At 41.1% G+C, this 18,022-nt stretch overlaps 1 protein-coding gene across 2 annotated transcripts in view; it reads left to right on the top strand.

Annotated features, from left to right (window-relative positions):
• Positions 1-3,436: 3,436 nt before the first annotated feature.
• Positions 3,437-18,022, top strand: part of THSD1 (thrombospondin type 1 domain containing 1) — a 35,295-nt gene continuing 20,709 nt past the window's right edge. For both annotated transcript variants that reach the window (XM_006154217.2, XM_006154216.2), the window contains exons 1-2: positions 3,437-3,576; positions 9,064-10,032. In XM_006154217.2, coding sequence (XP_006154279.1) covers positions 3,519-3,576; positions 9,064-10,032 — 1,027 coding nt within the window. In that variant the 5' untranslated portion in view covers positions 3,437-3,518. The remainder of the gene's footprint in view (positions 3,577-9,063; positions 10,033-18,022) is intronic.

Genomic DNA, 18,022 nt, shown 5'->3' with positions numbered 1-18,022 from the left:
CGCTGGCGTTGGAAAACGCCCCTGCACTCTGCGCATCCAGGCCGCCCAAAGCTCAGGTGGACGCCCGCGTTCTCTCCTAGCGCTTGCCTCAGCCTCTTGGGGACACGCTTTAAAACCGTGTCGGTCTCCACTCCTCGGAGTCTAACTTGAACCACAACCTGGCTCTTGCCTGACGCAGGTGTTGCCGGGTGACAGAAGGCACGGACGCTTGTTGAATGCGAATTGTTGGGACCCATGAAAAATCGCATCTTGGGATACTAAACATTGCAGGATGAGGTGTTTGGTGTTTTTTTTTTTTTTCCTTACAAAAAGAAATCCTTTCTTGGATGATGCAAACAGTATGAGATGTAAGCATTCCAAAACTGGCTTATTGAGAGGGTTTTATGCTGACGGCATCAAGGCAAGATTTCCAAGCGTGAGCTTGACTTGCCGGCCTTTGGAAAGTTGAGTAGTTGGGGCGAGCGCTCAGCTTCCCAGGGAAGCTGCTCCCAGCCGGTGAGACCGGGGCCGAGCAGACTCCACTGAGTATATATTACAAATGAAGTCTGCTTACACGGGCTGCTTTGAAATTAGGAATTTCCTCCTAATAAATATTATTCTTAGCAATACACAGCAACATATGCATGTTTATCGTGAGGAACAAAGTCACTTGGCTACTTTTTCTTACTATTCTTTAATAAGTCAGTCGCATGGAATTAGCATATTGATTTTCTTTTTCTGCAGCTATGAAGGGGGCATATAGAAGCGTTTATCTTAGCTGGTTTCAGTGAGAACATGGGATATAAGGCTGGATGATGCCCTTAGTCGTTGAGAATACTCATGACTCTCCCACCCTCTTATCTATAAACATGTATGTGAATGCTGTGTGGAAGTATTTTTAAATATGCATAAAATATACCTAAAATTTTTATTTCTTAAAATGATTTTCAAGCCAGATATTTTAGGTAGTTAGTCATTGTACTGGAAACATGTTAAAAGAAAATCAACAAGGTAGACAAAAAGATCGAAGGGTCCAGATCATGATATGGTTATAATCATAATCCATAGTATGACTTGTAGGTAGGCTGGCTTATTTTATAATTCCATTTCTAGTCAACTTTAAATATAGACCTCACAAGTCTATGTGCTACTGGTAGTTTTCATTAGAATGTATTATAATCACAAAATTAATTATGATTGGGGTGTTTTGTTTTAACAGTTATTGTGGAGAAGCAAAGCACTTTGAGAGAAGCTCTGGGGAGCTTGCCTCTCCTTGGTTTGATTACTGAGTATCAGTGACTTAAAAGAAGCGTTTTGATTTCCGTAAATGTCCACACTTATTCAAGAGATAGGACAACGCTTTCTGCAAGAGCCTCACCTGCTGTCTTTGGCCAGGGTTCCCAATGTACGTCCAAGAAAAGAATTGGCTCAAGCCTGTGGCTAATTCCACCGAAACAAAATTCTCTCTCTCTTTTTTTTTTCCTTGTTGAGGAGGGGAGGGAGCTCTAATCATCTGCATAATTAGACTTCAAATGTCTGGTTCCCTTTCAGGAAGTACAGTATTTCCTTTGTTCAACCAACTCCTACTGAAAGAAAGCTGGTAGAGACACACCAGTTTCCTTTCCATTGAATTTTGGCTTTTTTCAATCAATTGTCTTAATTCCGTTAGTTTCTGTTCTTATCTGAAGGGCTATGACATTTATTTTCAAAATTATATACTTGACGATTAACTCTTTTAATAACTTAATCACTTGCTTATTAAATGAAATATATTAACTGAACAATAGGGGGATTGTGAACATTAAGAACATGTATTTGGTTATATTTAATAGCACATAGTTTATAGACCCAGTATGAAAAAAACTTGCCCTAACTACCCCAGTTCTTATTCTATAGTCTGATAGTCTGTTTTGGTTAAAGTAAGTGCTTCTTCCCACAAATCATCCTGAACCAGGGACCAGCAAGGTCATCCCTGCCCTCCTAGGTGGTCTGGGAAGATTGCTGCGTGAATCATCTCTCCTGATACATACCAGCAGCCAGTATTGGAAGACTGACAGAAGATGATAATTGTTATTTATCTGTTTTCTCCTCAGACTGTCCTAAACAAGGAAAGTCAAAGCTACATAAAGTTCACACTTAGTTGTCATATTCTGGTTATCTTTTTTAAAAATGTCTTTCTTAAGAATCAAGAAATGGGGCCAGCAGGTGGTGTAATGGCTATGTCGCTGGACTCCCATGTAGTCGACCACGGTTTGAGTCCAGGACCCAGTGGCTTAAAATTCATACCAGGTGCATGTGCATGTGTGCCCAAGATCCTGAGAGGAGAATGGAGAAGGGACTGAGGTGTGGCCAGCCCCCCCGGGGAGTGATTTCTCACTTTCTGTCTCTCTCTGTCTCTCTCTCTCTCTCTGACTCTCTCTCCAGTGAGTGTCCTATACTAAGAATCTTTCTTTTTTTTTGGAGAGGTTTTTGCTATAGGACACATGTGTTCGCCAGATGGGCAGAGAGACAAAGAGACAGAAAGCGAGAAATCACCCCCCAGGGGGGGGGGTTGTGCCGTCATCTCTGTAGTCCCTTCTCCATTCTCCTCACGGGATCTTGGGCACGCAAGCACACATGCCTGGCATGAGTTTTAAGCCACTGGGTCTGGGACGCAAACCACGGTTGACTACATGGGAGTTCAGTAAACTAGCCATTATGCTAAGTGCTGGTCCCCTAAAAATCTTTCTTTAAAAAAAAATCGGGACCAGCAGATGGCATAATGGGTATGTTGCTAGACTCCCACTTAGTCGACTGTGATTCAAGTCTTGAACCTGGCAGCTAAAAACTCATGCCAGGTGTGTACGTGCATGCCCAAAATCCCAAGAGGAGAATGGAAGAGAAAGGACTGTGGCATGGCCATCCCCCCTGGGGGGGTGATTTGTCAGTTTTTGTCTCTCTGGTGAGCACACATGCCCTATAGCAAAAAAGTCTCTCAAAAAAAAAAAAAAATCAAGAAATGAAGCAGTCCAGATAACACTTCCTTTCATAATTAGTATGTTAATAGTCCACTTGTGGAAGCTGGGCAGGGAGGGTTTGACTGCACAATGCTAAGAGTTTGGCAAGCATTTAGTAAATTGATCAGTGTGAAATGTCAAGCAGATAAATAATGTGAAAATGTGTTATGTAGATTCACCATTAGCTTCATAAAATTAAGGAAATAACAACAAATTCTCCACTTAAGGACGTAGTATAAAAAGAAAAGACTTCAGTGTTCTATAATCTTGGTGTATCTGAATGTCCTTGACTAGTTCTAATGGACCTAAAGGAACTCATTGCCCCAGGGAAAATTAGTGTCCTCCCTAATTTCCTTTCAGTATCACTGGAAAGTCTGACTTGATAGAATGTTTCTGTCATTTCATGATTATTGTTTTATGAATCACATTGAATGGCGTCATCATTTTTTGAGGTTCTTGTTTCAGGTGCTTTCAAAAAAAATTATAATTTGGATGTGAGAAAGGACATGAGGAGACTAAAGACCTGGGATTTTGCTGATCAGAATGAAACCGATGTTGAAAGACTTTTCAAATTTGTTGTTGGTGGTTCTCTGTGACTATGGTGAGTATTATGAGGATAATATTATAGGTATCAATAAAGAAATATCAGTCTGAGGTTTATAGCGGCACTGATATTGAGGACCTTTCATGAAGGAAGCAGGGTAGAGTCTGCATGCAGTGCCTTTAAAACTGATCCTTAGAACTCTCTGTTCTGGGAACCAGCAGTTAGTGTAATGGCTATGTCGCTGGACTCCCACATAGTCAACTGCGGTTCACGCGGTGGATTAGAACTCATGCCGGGCGTGTGTGCGTGCGTGCCCAAGATCCCGAGAGGAGAGTGGAGCAGAAGGGATTGTGGCGTGACCATCCCCCCTGGGGGCTGATCTCTCACTTTCTGTCTCTATGTCTCTCTGTCTGTCTGGCGAGCTCTCACGCCCTATAGCAAAAACCTCTCCAAAAAAAAAGAACTCTCTGTTCTGGTTAGGGTGCTTCAGGCTTTCTGTGTAATTGGTTCCAGTTTCACTGAAGTGTTTTTTCAGTTCTTTTAAAGAAATAATAAAAACATGGGGCCAGTAGGTGGCATGGGTGTTAAAGTACTGGACTCCCATGTGGCCTACTGCAGCTTAAGTCCCAGGTCTGGCAACTTGCTCTTTCAGATCTGGCAACCTGCTCTTTTGCTTTCCCTCCCTCTCATCCTTGCCTTATAGCAAATTGATAATAATAAATGAAATTAAATAAATAATTCTTAAATAACAACAAAACAACTCAACTCCTCTTTTAACGAATTGGAAACAAGCATGTTACTCTGAGTTCTCTTTGACTGATCTCCCAGTGATTCATTATTATAAATCACTTCACACACCTACACATACAAGTACATGCTGATTTTTCGTATATTGGGATTCTACATAATATTTCACTTGACAAGAGAACTTTTCTGCTAGAGTATCTTTGGAGCCATCTGAATTTCAATCCTTGCCAGTTCCATCCTCTTAGACAAGTTTCTTAGTCTCCCAACTTTAGCAGTACGTTGACCTCACAGGTTGTTAGGATAAAATAAAATCAAGAGTGTGAAATACCTTGAATGTCTATGCATACAGGAGATGCTTAATTTTGTTTTCTTCATTCAGCTTGTCTCAACGAAAATTGAGTTCAGTTCTCAACATGTTCTATAGAACCAACAGAATTAACAATATGATTTTTGATAATTTCCAAATATTATATAGACATAGAAGCAATTGATGCTGTGGGAGTAGAAATCATTTTCAAATTTGATGAACAAATTGTGGTCCAAGAGATATAGAGAGTAGTGGTTTGTATAATATTAGTGGCACAGCCAGTTAACTAGACCAGACTGTGTGTTGTTCATTGCATCTAGCAGATCTCTTTTCTCAGTCTTTTCTTTTTTAATAAGTTTATTTAAGCAAGAAGACACTTGATTTAAAGAAAACTAATGTGGGGTTAATTTCTTTTAAAGTAATTTATCCCTACCTAAGAATAGACTGCTCAATACAATAGCATCCTATAAAAAACCTGTAGGTGTCCCTGGTTTCATAATGATAAATAAAACATCAAATTTCTCCATTTAAACATGGATGCATTTCATTGTTAAGAGCAAAATATCAGGACCAGCAGTTCGCATAATGGCAATGTCGCTGGACTCCCATGTAGTCAACCACGATTTGAGTCCCGGACCTGGTGGCTTAACCCGGATCTGGTGGCTTAGACTCACACTGGGCACGTGTGTGGGCATGACCAAGATCCCAAGGAGAATGAAGGAGAAGAGATTGCAGAGTGGTTATCCCCTCTGGGGGGGGGGGGATTTCTTTCTGTCTTTCTGGCGAGCGCACACACCCCATAGAAAAAACCTCTCAAAAAAAAAAAAAAAAAAAAAAGGGAAAAAAAAAGAGCAAAATATCTCATTGGCATATAAAAATAAGTTGAATAAGCATAAAACAATATAGAAATTGAGTGTACAGGTTGCTAATGGAACGTAAGTTATTTTCATAGATCTGTTTGTTTATTTATTATTGCCAGAAAGCATATGCATTCACCAGAGAAAGAGAAAGCACCCTGAAGTGGGCCATAATCATACCACGGTCTTTTCCCTCCCTTTCCCCATCTCATCAGGATTTGAACATGTACACAGATATGCTCAGCGTGTTTTTAGCCACTGGTGCCAGGATCTGAATCACGGTTAGCCATGTAGGATCTGGCTCCTGATGCACAGGGGATAACAGCTGCACTGTAGGGCTAGCACCAGAGATCTGTTTTCCCCCTCTCCCTTCATTACTGCTTGGTATTGATCAAAAGCTACCATTACCAGTTTCTTAGTTGTCTGTTTTTAAGAATTATTTTGTTTAACTTTATTTATTTACTTATTTAAATTTGACTAGAGAGGGGGGGGGAGAAAGAGAGAGAGAAAGTGAGAAAGCAAGTTGCCAGGTCTGGGACTTGAACTACAGTCGGCCATGTGGGAGTCCAGTGCCCTTAATCACTACATCACTTGCTGACCCCTTGTTGGGTTTTTTAAAAAACAATATGGGGGCCAGCAGGTGGCATGATGGTTAAGAGCAGTGGACTTCCACATGACCTACTGCAGTTCAAGTCCCAGACCAAACTGTTTGATTTCTCATTTTTTTTTTTCTCTCTCTCTCTTACTTTTACTCTCACTCTGTCCCTTCTTGGTCAAATTAAAATAAATAAATAAAGTTAAATAAAAATCTTTTTAAAAAAAGAGCAATATGCATGTATAGAGACAGTAGTCATTTTACATACAGTAAAGAAACAGGCAGAAGGGAAACGAAAGAATAAACAATACTATAGTACTTAAGATGTGGTAGAACCAAACTGTACCTTTTTAAAAGTTTATTTATTTATTCTGTGAGTGAGAGACAGAGAGAGACAACTTCCCCAACAAGATCTTGATGCCATAACCCACCTCAGGCTAAGCCAGCCCTGGATCATGGGCGTGCGTGTACCTGTTATACACAGGAAGGTCTCCAGATACAAACACGAACCCAGTGCTGTGTTTTACTGTTTTACTGCTGTGTGGTTGTCCACCCTCTAGCACATTATAGTTTTCTAAATGAGAATGTATTAGTGTCTCTGGAACCAGAACTCTAGACTAAATAGCAAATTTTCCCTTCAGTACACACCTCTTAATCTGCTGCTGTTGGAACCCAACAATTGCATCTTTGTTTCTATTTCCAATAGGAATATGTGTCTTTCATTGATTGGCTTCCCATCAAATCAAATTGATCTGCCTCACTGACAATTCTTGTCATTCACAATAAACTAAGTGGTATAAGCTGCTTAAATTTTTTTTTGATTTTCATTTAATTATTGTACATCTTTACAGTGTACAACATGGATTTTCCCCAGCATGAATACAGTGCATATAGTTAGGTCAAAGACATTACCATATACTTTTTTTTAAAAAAAAGATTTGTTTAATTTTATTTATTCATTTATTTATTTTAATTTGATCAGAGAGAGACAGAGAAAAATAGAGAGAGGGAAAGTGAGAGAGCTCATCACCAGGTCCAGGACTTGAACCATTGTTAGCCATGTAGGAGTGTCCAGTGCCTTAGCCACCACATCACCTGCTGGCACCAACTACCATATATTCTTAAAGATGCACCATAGAAACACTTGTCTCCTTAAGATTCAAATTAATATGACTTTGTTCTCAGCTTTACCTCTTTCCTTGGGCTATGGTGAGCACTGAAGTTTCTGTAGCCACTAGTTCATGAAAGATACCACGTCAGCTCTGAACCAACACACTAGCTGATCAGAATCAGCCACTTTCTTCAATCTTGAGTTGTCTACATATCCCTGAAGTTCTGTTCTGGGAGAGGAAAAAAAAACAAAAAAGAACGCTTAATCCAATTACGGTTTTCAAGCAAGTGGTGATCAAGCATTTAAATCTATCTAAGTTTTATATATTTTATTGCACCTCATGTCAGATAAGAAACAGTAAAAGTACTGTGCTAATTAAAAAAGACTTGTACGTGCCAATGTATTCATGTGATGATTCTAATAGTCATGAATACATAGAAGGGTATTTTAAAGACTACCAGTCCAAATGAAAAACAAATGAGTCTTTTTGGACAGATATGATATATGTATATAAGAATAGTAAATTCATACTTACACAGGTTGCTTTTCATACCAAAAGGGCACTGCAGTCCCTTAAATCTAGAATCTTTCTTACCCAGCCATGGGCCAGCTGATTGTTACATTGCCAAATTCTGTCTCCTTTGATATGTATTTGGATGGGGTTCAAAACAGAAACAAGGATTCTTGTGTATCTGTGTGTTCTTTGTACTCTTCACTTCAGCTGCTTCGCTGGGTCTCTTTTAAAAAACATGATTGATCCTAACTGAATGATACTTGGGAAACTAGTAATCATCTGTTCTATCTAGGCCATTACTAGTTGTCCAAATGTCATTACAGTTGCCAAGGACAAGCCTAGTTATTTCATTAACACTTACTCTATCCTTTGGGTGACTCATGCAGAATAAACTGTCAACAGTTCTTATCCATCTAAAAATTTATCCTTGGGACCAGCAGTTAGTGTAATGGCTATGTCACTGGACTCCCATGTAGTCGATTGTGGTTCAAGTCCCAGACCTGGTGGCTTAAACTCAATGCCGGTCATGCTTGCCCAAGATCCCGAGAGGAGAATGGAGGAGAAGGGATTGCAGCGTGGCCATCCCCCTGGGGGGTAATTTCTCACTTTCTGTCTCTTTGTCTCTCTCTGTCTTTCTGATGAGTGCGTGTGCCCTATAGCAAAAAAACCTCTCCAAAAAAATAAAATAAAATAAAATAAAATAAAAATAAAAATTTATCCTCATATAAACTGAGAACATTAGCTCCTTTACCAGTAAAAATTTCCAAGTACTTGCCTTGAGTATCAGAAATAATAGCAGTGATGTAAACTTAGGGTCTTACATTTTAAATAAATTATAGCGATTTGTATCATGTTATTTAAATCAAGTTTTCTCTCATTTCATTGTATATTCAATTTCTCCTGAATACGTGAACATCAGAATGTGATTAAATGAGAAATGTAAGGTATTGGAATTTTATTCTGAGTACTATAAACCGTTATTTTAGCCTTATAGTTTTTTTTTTTGAGAGGTTTTCGCTATAAGGCACGTGCGCTCGCCAGACAGACAGAGAGAGACATAGAGACAGAAAGTGAGAAATCACCCCCCGGGGGGATGGGCACGCCGCAATCCCTTCTCCTCCATTCTCCTCTCGGGATCTTGGGCACGCATGTACACGTGCCCGGCGTGAGTTTTAAGCCACCAGATCTGGGACGCGAACCGCGGTCGACTACGTGGGAGTCCAGCAACATAGCCATTACACTAACTGCTGGTTCCCGCCTTATAGATTTTCATTACATATATATATATATGAGGGGACTTAGAAATGTTAGTGGAAAAATGGAATTAAAATACTTGTTTTGACATGAAAGAAATCTCCAATAGTGCTGCTCAAATGCACATTCTAAAATCCAATTCTGGCCATTTTGTTTCAGTTCTTGGAGAAGCCGAACATCTGCTCCTGGGGGAGCCAGGCCACATAGCGCTGAGCAACAACACAGTGTCTGTGGCGTTCCAGTATTTTGATGGTGCTGATGGGATGCTGAGGAATGTGACTGTCCTGCTGGTAGAAGCCAACACCAATCAGACTCTTGTCACCAAGTATCTTCTGACCAATCAGTCTCAGGGAACACTCGAGTTTGAGTGCTTCTACTTCAAGGAAGCTGGTGACTACCAGTTCACAATGATGACTCCAGAAGCAGTAGACAATAGCACTGCAGACCCCTGGTGGGAGAAAAGTGCCTTTCTGAAGGTGGAATGGCCCATCTTTCATGTTGACTTGAACAGGACATCCAAGGCAGCAGAAGGCACCTTCCAGGTGGGCCTTTTTACCAATCAACCACTATGCCCATTTCCTGTGGAAAAGCCCAAAATCTTGGTGGATGTTATTTTCACCAACAGCCTTCCCGGGGCAAGAACAAGCCCTGGACAGCCATTGAAGATAAGAACCAGCAAAAGGACAGAACTTGCTCAAGGTCAGTGGGTTGAATTTGCCTGCGCACCTGTGGGGCCAGAGGCCTATGTCACTGTGGTACTGAAGCTACTTGGCCGAGACTCAATCATTACCTCCACAGGACCCATTGACCTGGCCCAGAAATTTGGATACAAACTAGAGGTGGTGCCAGAACTCACATGTGAGTCTGGCGTGGAGGTGATGGTGCTGCCTCCACCATGCATCTTTGTTCAAGGGGTGATTGCTGTCTTTAAGGAGGCCCCCAGACGCCCTGGGGAGAGGACCATTCAGCTGGCTGAAAACAGCCTGGCACTGGGAGAGAGGAAAACGGTATTTAACTGCACTTTGTTTGAAATGGGGAAGAACAAGTACTGTTTTGACTTTGGCATCTCAAGTAGGAGCTATTTTCCCACCAAGGAGAAGGAGTGCATGCTAATTCAGAGAAATATAGGTTAGTATTGAGATTTTTAAACCTTTAAAAAAATCATTGTCTTTATATAATGAAAATTATTATTTAGAATTTAGGTGAACTGTGCAACATTCATGCCTCATAATGTGCCTGTTGGGATTATTATCTTTATATGAAAAATCAGGAATACTGGGGACCAGCAGTTAGCATAATGGCTACATCGCTGAACTCCCATGTAGCTGACCATGGTTCCAGTCTTGGACCCGGTGGCTTAAACTCATGCCGGGCGCGTGTGCATGCATGCCCAAGATCCCGAGAGGAGAATGGAGGAGAAGGGATTGCGGCATGGCCATCCCCCCCGGGGAGTGATTTCTCACTTTTTATCTCTCTGTTTCTCTCTGTCTTTCTGGTAAGCGCATGCGCCCTATAGCAAAAACTTCTCCAAAAAAAATCTGGAATACTGGTGAACAGACCTATATAACTTCAATAGGTCTCAGTTTCCCTCCCTATCATAAAAGTACCTGCCTGAGAGAATTATGGAGATTGAACGAAATAAACATGTAATATTCTTAGCATAGTGGCTGGCATATAGGAAGTACCAATAAGTATTAGCTATTACATTATCTTTAAAAAGTCATCTTATTACATCACATGTCAGGTCCATGGCAGAAATGATTGGAATTCAAAGCTAATCCTAAATTGTATGGAGTAACTTCTGTCTTCCTCTAGCTGAGCATCTCTCTCTCTCAAGACATTCATTACAGGAATAAAGTCTTTTTAGTGAGAAATCAAAACAAGATTTCAGAAAACTTTTCAGTTTCTGTATGTTTTGTGTAGTACTCTGTACTTTTTGTGTAGCAGCCCTGCTTGATCAAGGAGATGTGGGGTTATTGCTCTTCTGCACACCACTCGTGGCACCCTTTGCACTGTTCTTTCTTTTTCCTGAGCACCAGCCTGGTCTTGGCAAGCCGTTGAATCTGACAGAGATGATCTGGTTTGTTCACCTGCTGTTCTTATCATCATCCCTGCAAAATGCAGTGTCCCACCACAGCCTAAGCCTCTGGCTATGCTCATCATGTACATACATACAAACAACCCTAAGTGTTCTATGCTCTGAATTTATCTACTTCCTCTCCTTAGTGCAGTCTCTTTCCTTTGGCTTTTTTTCTTTTTTTCTTTTTTTAACCTCTGCTGGCTACTCCACTGCTTACACTCACCTCTCTATCCAGCCTGGACTCTATGGGCCATCTCTTTAACCACCTTCTACCATGTCTTAAACTCCTTTGCCCTGTTGTTCCTCCAGTGTACACCCCAGCTCGGCATGAATCCAGCCATTTGCTAGTCACCACTATACCCCAGCTGCCAAGGCTGCACGACAAGGTCACACCCAGACAAGGTCACACCCAGGCACACTGGTGCCACTATGGCTCGCTCATGGCTCTGCCCTCTCAGCTGGGCCTCTGTGCTTTCAGCATGTCACCATGGCCAGCTCATATCCCTATTCTGCACAACCCCTCATTCAGACTGCCTCCGCTCTCCTCAGACCTCAGCCCATGCCTCTTGGTTCACTCGTGGGCTGACTTGGCCTCCTGCAACACAGAGCAGCTAGCTGGAAGCCCTTTGGCAGGAACTCCGCTCTCTTCCAGGGAAAGTTCTGTAGGCCTACAGGCATCAGACCCATTTTTTTCCTGTCGCCACAGAGGAAGTGTCATTCCTCTGGTATAAAGTCAGCTGAATCCTCCATGGTAGATGTCAGGCCCTCTTTATTTCAGACCCTCTGTTAATCACAATCCTGGCTTGCTTTAACTGCCCTTGTTTACTCACTTAAATGCATTAGCTTTGAAATGTACATACATACAAACAACACAAAAACTGCCCCCCCACCCCATATTCTTTTCCAGACGTCACCCTCTTTCTCTCTCCTTCCCTGTACAACCCAGTTGCTTGAAAATGTTGCCTACTCTTTGGGGTCATTTCTTCACCTCGCATTTACTTCTTTTCCTGATGGAACCTGGCTTTCACCCCATTGTCTGCTTCCCTAAAGCAGCTAGTGAATGAGGTTCAGGTCCCAAAATCCAGGGCCTACTTCTTAGTCTGGGTCTTCTTCGACCTTAATTCTTTGACATTATACTCATGCTGTTTACCTCTCACCTCCCTGGCTGCTTCTTCATGGTCTCCTTTGCCCACCAGTTCCACCACCTCTTCGCATCTCTTCAGTGCTGTTGTTTTCTCTTTTTATTTTTCACACACTTGTTGGGTGGTGACTATCCTGAGGCTGACTTCTACAGACAGGCACCTCTCCCCTGCCCTTCTTTTGCATCCACGTGCTGCCAAGTAGCTAGCATCTTTCAGGCACCTCAAAAGCAATGTGTCTGAATTGGATTCATCATCTTATTCTCTTTTTTTTTTTTTTGGAGAGGTTTTTTTACTATAGGGCGCGTGTGCTCACCAGACAGACAGAGAGAGACAGAGAGATAGAAAGCGAGAAATCACCCCCCAGGGTGGAAGACCATGCTGCAATCCATTCTCCTCCATTCTCCTCTTGGTATTTTGGGCACACACGCACATGCGCCAGGCATGAGTTTAAGCCACCGGGTCTGGGACTCGAACCATTGTCGACTACGTGGGAGTCCAGCGACTTAGCCATTATGCTAACTGCTGGTCCCTTTTTACTCTCTCTCTTTTTTTCATCATCTTATTCTCTAAACCTGTTCCTCATTGTAGGACTCCACCATTGATTTCACTGTTCAAGCCAGAAACCCAGAGTCTTCCTCTTCTTCTTTACTTCCTAGAGAAAGATCACTATGTTCTATGGCAAAAATCTCTCCCCTTGGTGTCTGACTCTCTACTTCTCCCCAATTCCATTGACACTTTGATCTAATCATTCTTCATTGCTTACCTGAACCTTGCAATAAATTCTTAATTGGCTCATGCCCATTCAATTTGTTCTCTCACTGTAACCAGAGGGATTATTTAAAATTTAGGTTGATGGAGGCTATTCACCTGCTCAAAACCTTCCGGTCACCTCACTTGGCAAGAGGATGAGACTCCACAAGATTTTCCATGGTCAGGTCACCCCTCCCCCCCCACTCCCAACACACCACATACACAGTCACTAACTATCTCTGGGCTGGGGCCTAGAACATTCCTCTCCCTTCACCAGGTTAACATTACCTATCCTACAAATCTCCACTTGGGTTACTCTTCCTTGAACCCAGGCTGATTAAATTTCCTTGCTGTAAGCTGGTACAGTGTCCTTTAGTTCCTCTTTCTTGGCATTAATCACTGCTGCCATTGCCTATTTAATATCTTTCTCCCTCCACCCACTACCCACAGATTGGGGAAGCACATCTGGTGGCAAAACTCAACATGTGTTGCTGTGAAGCTATTTATCATCTTTATTTAGCCCACTTAGTATGCCTGGAACATTAATGTTTATTTATCTATGTTTATTTATTTAAGTTTGTCTATTTTTTTTTTTTTCACAAAAAAGAGAGTGAGTGAGAAAGAGTGAAAAAGAGACAGGAACTTCTAACAGGGTCTCATCACACAGCCATGCCCTCCCCTGACCCAGTCTTCCAGCCAGCCAGGACCAAGTGTGCTCAGGATTTGAACTCCCAGTCTTCCACACAGCTTCCAGCATTTCAGAGTAGTTCTCTATTGCCTGCACCACCACAGCTGGTCCAATACATATTGACTAAAATGAAAATTGAGGGACCAGCAGGTAGTATAATGGTTAGGTCACTGTAGTCCCATGTAGTTGACCACGGTTTGAGTCCCGGACTGGGTGGCTTAAAACTCATCCTAGGCATGTGTGTGTGCGTGCCCAAAATTCCAAGAGCAGAATGGAGGAGAAAGGATTATGGTGTGGCCATCCCTTCTGGGGGATTATTTCTCAATTTCTGTCTCTATCTGTCTCTCTAGTGAGTACATACATCCTATAGAAAAAATCTCTAAAAAAAAAAAAAAAAAAAGAAAAATTGAACTCAGGTCTGGCTATTTTCAACTAAGTACTATGTCAGATAGGTTAAATTAATGTACTCATCCCAGATATTCTTGCCATTTCTAAAGAAGATATTTTTGGGGGAGGGTAAAATTGAGTAAATTTTTTTAAATTGAGATATATTTTGCTATAGGGCATGTGCACTCACTGAAGAGACAGAAAGCAAGAAATCATCCCCCTGGGGTGGTGGTGGGGGGGGGGTTGGCCATGCTGCAATCCCTTTTCCATTCTGCTCTTGGGATTTTGAGCATTTACGCACACTTGCCTTGTGTAAGTTTTAAGTTGCTGGGACTGGGTCTTGAACCATGGTTGATTATATAGGATTCCAGCATTGTAACCATTATGCCATCTGCTGGTCCCAAGATTGAGTAAATTTAATGAAAATTAGTCAAGGGAAGTAAAGAAATCTGGGCCATTTGACTAAAGACATTTGGGTACAAGAGGCCCACCCTGAAGGTTCTCCAAGCTGCTGGGCTTTCCATACATGGTAGCTGCAGAGGAAGGTCCTGGATGGGGGCAAAATGAGGACTTGTTCTCTGTGTGGGTAGGATGGTCAGGGGTTCCCTGCAGGGCTACACTAGTTGGATACAACTGAACTTTAGGGCTTGAAGTAGTGATAGGAGCAGCTAATCAACCCTGGAGTGCAGCGGGCTGGCTGCGGCTCAGGCTCTGCTTGGCTGAGAAATGAAATTTATGCTAATGAGAGGAATCTCAGTGCCTTCCTGTATGTTTAGTATATAAATTGAGTGTATAAAGTTTGTGACTGCTGAGTTCTCTTGTTTTCTATTTAAGTTGACAACTCTGGTCAGTAATGACTGTCTTTTTTTTTTTTCCCCAAATGGCATCATTCATAGACTTCCAATTAACCTATCATGACTTGTATGAACCAGCAACACACTGAATTTCTTACTCCTTTTGAAAAGGAAATAAGGTGTTTCACAGTTTGTCTCTTTTTCCAGATGTCTTGGTTCCCTAAGATAGTATGTAACAGTTTACAGCAAAAACATAATGAATGTTGCCAAGACTGAGTTTTACAATCTTTATTCCACTTAGTATGTTTATTTATATTTTTATCAGAAATGTTAATAGGTTTGATTATGGGATGCTACCCAAGATCCTATTAAGGGGAGTTAGTAATATGGCACAGGTATTGTAATAACGTGCATAAATTCTATGTTCCAAATATCTGTCCCAAATACTTCAAATAAGGGGCTATAGACCCTGTATATCTAGGCAAATGTATATTTAGTGTGAAGTTGAGAATTAATGATAGTAGGGGGACTAGCAGTTAGCGGTAATGACTGTCTTACTCCCATGTAGTCGACTATGGTTCGCGTCCCAGACCTGGTGGCTTAAAAATCACGCCAGGCGCATGTGCGTGCATGCCCAAGATCCCGAGAGGAGAATGGAGGAGAAGAGATTGTGGCATGGCCATCCCCGCTGGGGGGTTATTTCTCACTTTCTGTCTCTCTGTCTTTCTCTGTCTGTCTGGTGAGCACACGTGCCCTATAGCAAAAACCTCTCCAAAAAAAGAAAAAAAGAAAAAAGAAAAAAAAAAGAATTAATGATAGTAGGTATAAATTTTATAATTACATATAAATATGTTTTTAACAATTTTCAGATTAATTTTATATTTTACATAAAGTCCACATTATGATGTATACTATTGGGTCATCAGGAAAGTCATAATGCATTTCTGCATAGAAAAATACGTCTTGACTTTCCCAATGACTGTGTGTGTGAGTGTGTACATATATATATATATTTTTTTAACAGAGAACTTTACATTTTTTTGTCTGTTAAATATTTTTTCCCTTTGCATCTCACTTACCCTCTACACCCATTCTCTGTCATTCCTGTTCCTTACAGTCTCTAGTATCTACACTTATCCTCTATACTATCATATCTTCATATCTTTTCATTTCTGTCATACAGTGTAGATATTTACAAATTGAGTGGGGATATACAGTGTGTATCTTTCAAAGTCTGGCTCACTTCACTTCAACATTAAGTCTTCTATATTCTTGCACTTGAAATCAAACAAAAGGGTCTCATTGTTTCTTATGACTGAGTAATATTTCATAGTATCCTGTGTGTCAGTTTTTCAACCTAGTCATCAATTGTTAGACACCTAGATTGGTTCCAACATTTCATCAATTGTTAGACACCTAGATTGGTTCCAGCAATTGTTTTAGCAATTGTGAATAATGCTACAATAAACATGGATGTACAGGTATCTTTCCAATTGAGCGTTTTCCTATTGTTTGGGTAATACCAACAAGTGGGATTTATGGGTTATGTGATAGTTCTATTTGTAGATTTTTGAGGAACCTCCATATTATTTTCCACAGAGGTTATAATAATTTACATTCTCACCAACAGTGTAGGAGGGTTCCCTTTTCACCACAACCTCATCAGCAATTTTTTTTTTTTTGAGAGATTTTTGCTATAGGGTGTGTGCACTAGCTGGAAAGACAGAGAGACAGAGAGACAGACAGAAAGTGAGAAAAGCTCCCCAGGGGGTTGGCCACACTGCAGTCCTTTCTCCTCCTCTATTTTCTTCCTGGGATTTTTGGGTACGCATACACATGTGCTTGGCATGAGTTTTAAACTGCCGGGTCCAGGACTCGAACTGTGGTTGACTATGTGGGAGTCCAACAATGTAACCTTACACCATCTGCTGGTCCCACTTGTCATTCTTCTTGTTTTTTTTTTTTTTTTTAAGAATTTTAAGAATTATTTCTTTAATTTTATTTATTCATTCATTTACTTTTTAATCTGACCAGAGAGAGGCAGAGAGGAAAAGTGAGAAAGCAGGCCACCAGGTCTGGGACTCAAACCATGGTTAGCCATGTGGGAGTGTCCAGCACCTTAACCACCACACCACCTGCTGATCCCTCCCACTTGTCATTCTTTATGTGATAGTTTGACTATTTAACTCCTTTGTACATTGTCTTATTTCTTTGATAGGATGGTCTTGTTTTTCCTTTGTGAAAGACTAAACAATAGCTTTACTAAGAATAGAAATTCTGGGAGCTAGATGGTGACACAGCAGTAAAACGTGACATTCTATGAGATGATCCCACATGAGGAGTTTCCTGGCTCACGTCCAGGAATCTTTCTAAGTATGCCTGGTACATGCTTACCCATGATTTGTGGCTGGCTAAAGACTGGGGTAGACCATGATGTCAAGACTCTGTTGGGGATGCACTCTCTCCCTCTCTCCTTCTGTCTCTCTCACTCCTGGAAGAAATAAATAAACTTAAAAAAAAAAAAGAGAGTGCTATCACTCCTGTTGTCTTTGTTTGCAAGTACTTGCAATAATATCAGTGTTGTCTTTAATTCTTTGCTAGAGTTTTTATTTTTAATATTTTTTTTCCCATAGGATGTGTGTGCTCACTGGAGAGAGACAGAGAAGGAAAGTGAGAAATGACCTACCCCACCCCCCAGGGCCAATGGCCACACTGTAACCCCTTCTCATCCATTCTTCTTTAGGGATTTTGGGCACATGCCCAGTGTGGTCTGCAAGCAGCTGGATCCAGGACTCAAGACAGGGAGTTGACCATGTGGGATCTAGTGCCTTAACCATAACACCACTTGCTGGCCCTGCTAGAATAGTTTTAAGTCACTTGTACATTTTGTGGGTTAGTTTACTAAAACTGAAAACATACAACTTAAGAAATTCATATAAGCAGACTCTTAGGTACTATCATACTCCATAGTTCCTTGAATGAACTAGCAAACCCTTCAATCCACTCTTCCTTTAGGATGTCTGACATACTCTAGTGACCATCTGACCATGTAAAATACAGCTCACATTTACAGAGTGTTTACTTTGCACTAGGCCCTGCTCTGAGGGGTTCATAAATATTAAATCATTTACTCTTCATAACAATGAAGTAGGTTCATTATACTGTCAAGTGTTATAAGTGAAGAAGTAATTATGAAAAGGACAGAAAGTAGGACCAGCAGTTAGTGTAATGGCTATGTCGCTGGGCTCCCATGTAGTTGACCGCGGTTTTCTTCCCA

The sequence above is a fragment of the Tupaia chinensis genome, unplaced genomic scaffold (genome assembly GCF_000334495.1).
Source record: "Tupaia chinensis unplaced genomic scaffold, TupChi_1.0 Scaffold000402_1, whole genome shotgun sequence".
Lineage (NCBI taxonomy): Eukaryota > Metazoa > Chordata > Mammalia > Scandentia > Tupaiidae > Tupaia > Tupaia belangeri.
The sequence above is the reverse complement of the archived record's forward strand: the minus strand, read 5'-3'. Positions and strand labels throughout refer to the sequence as shown.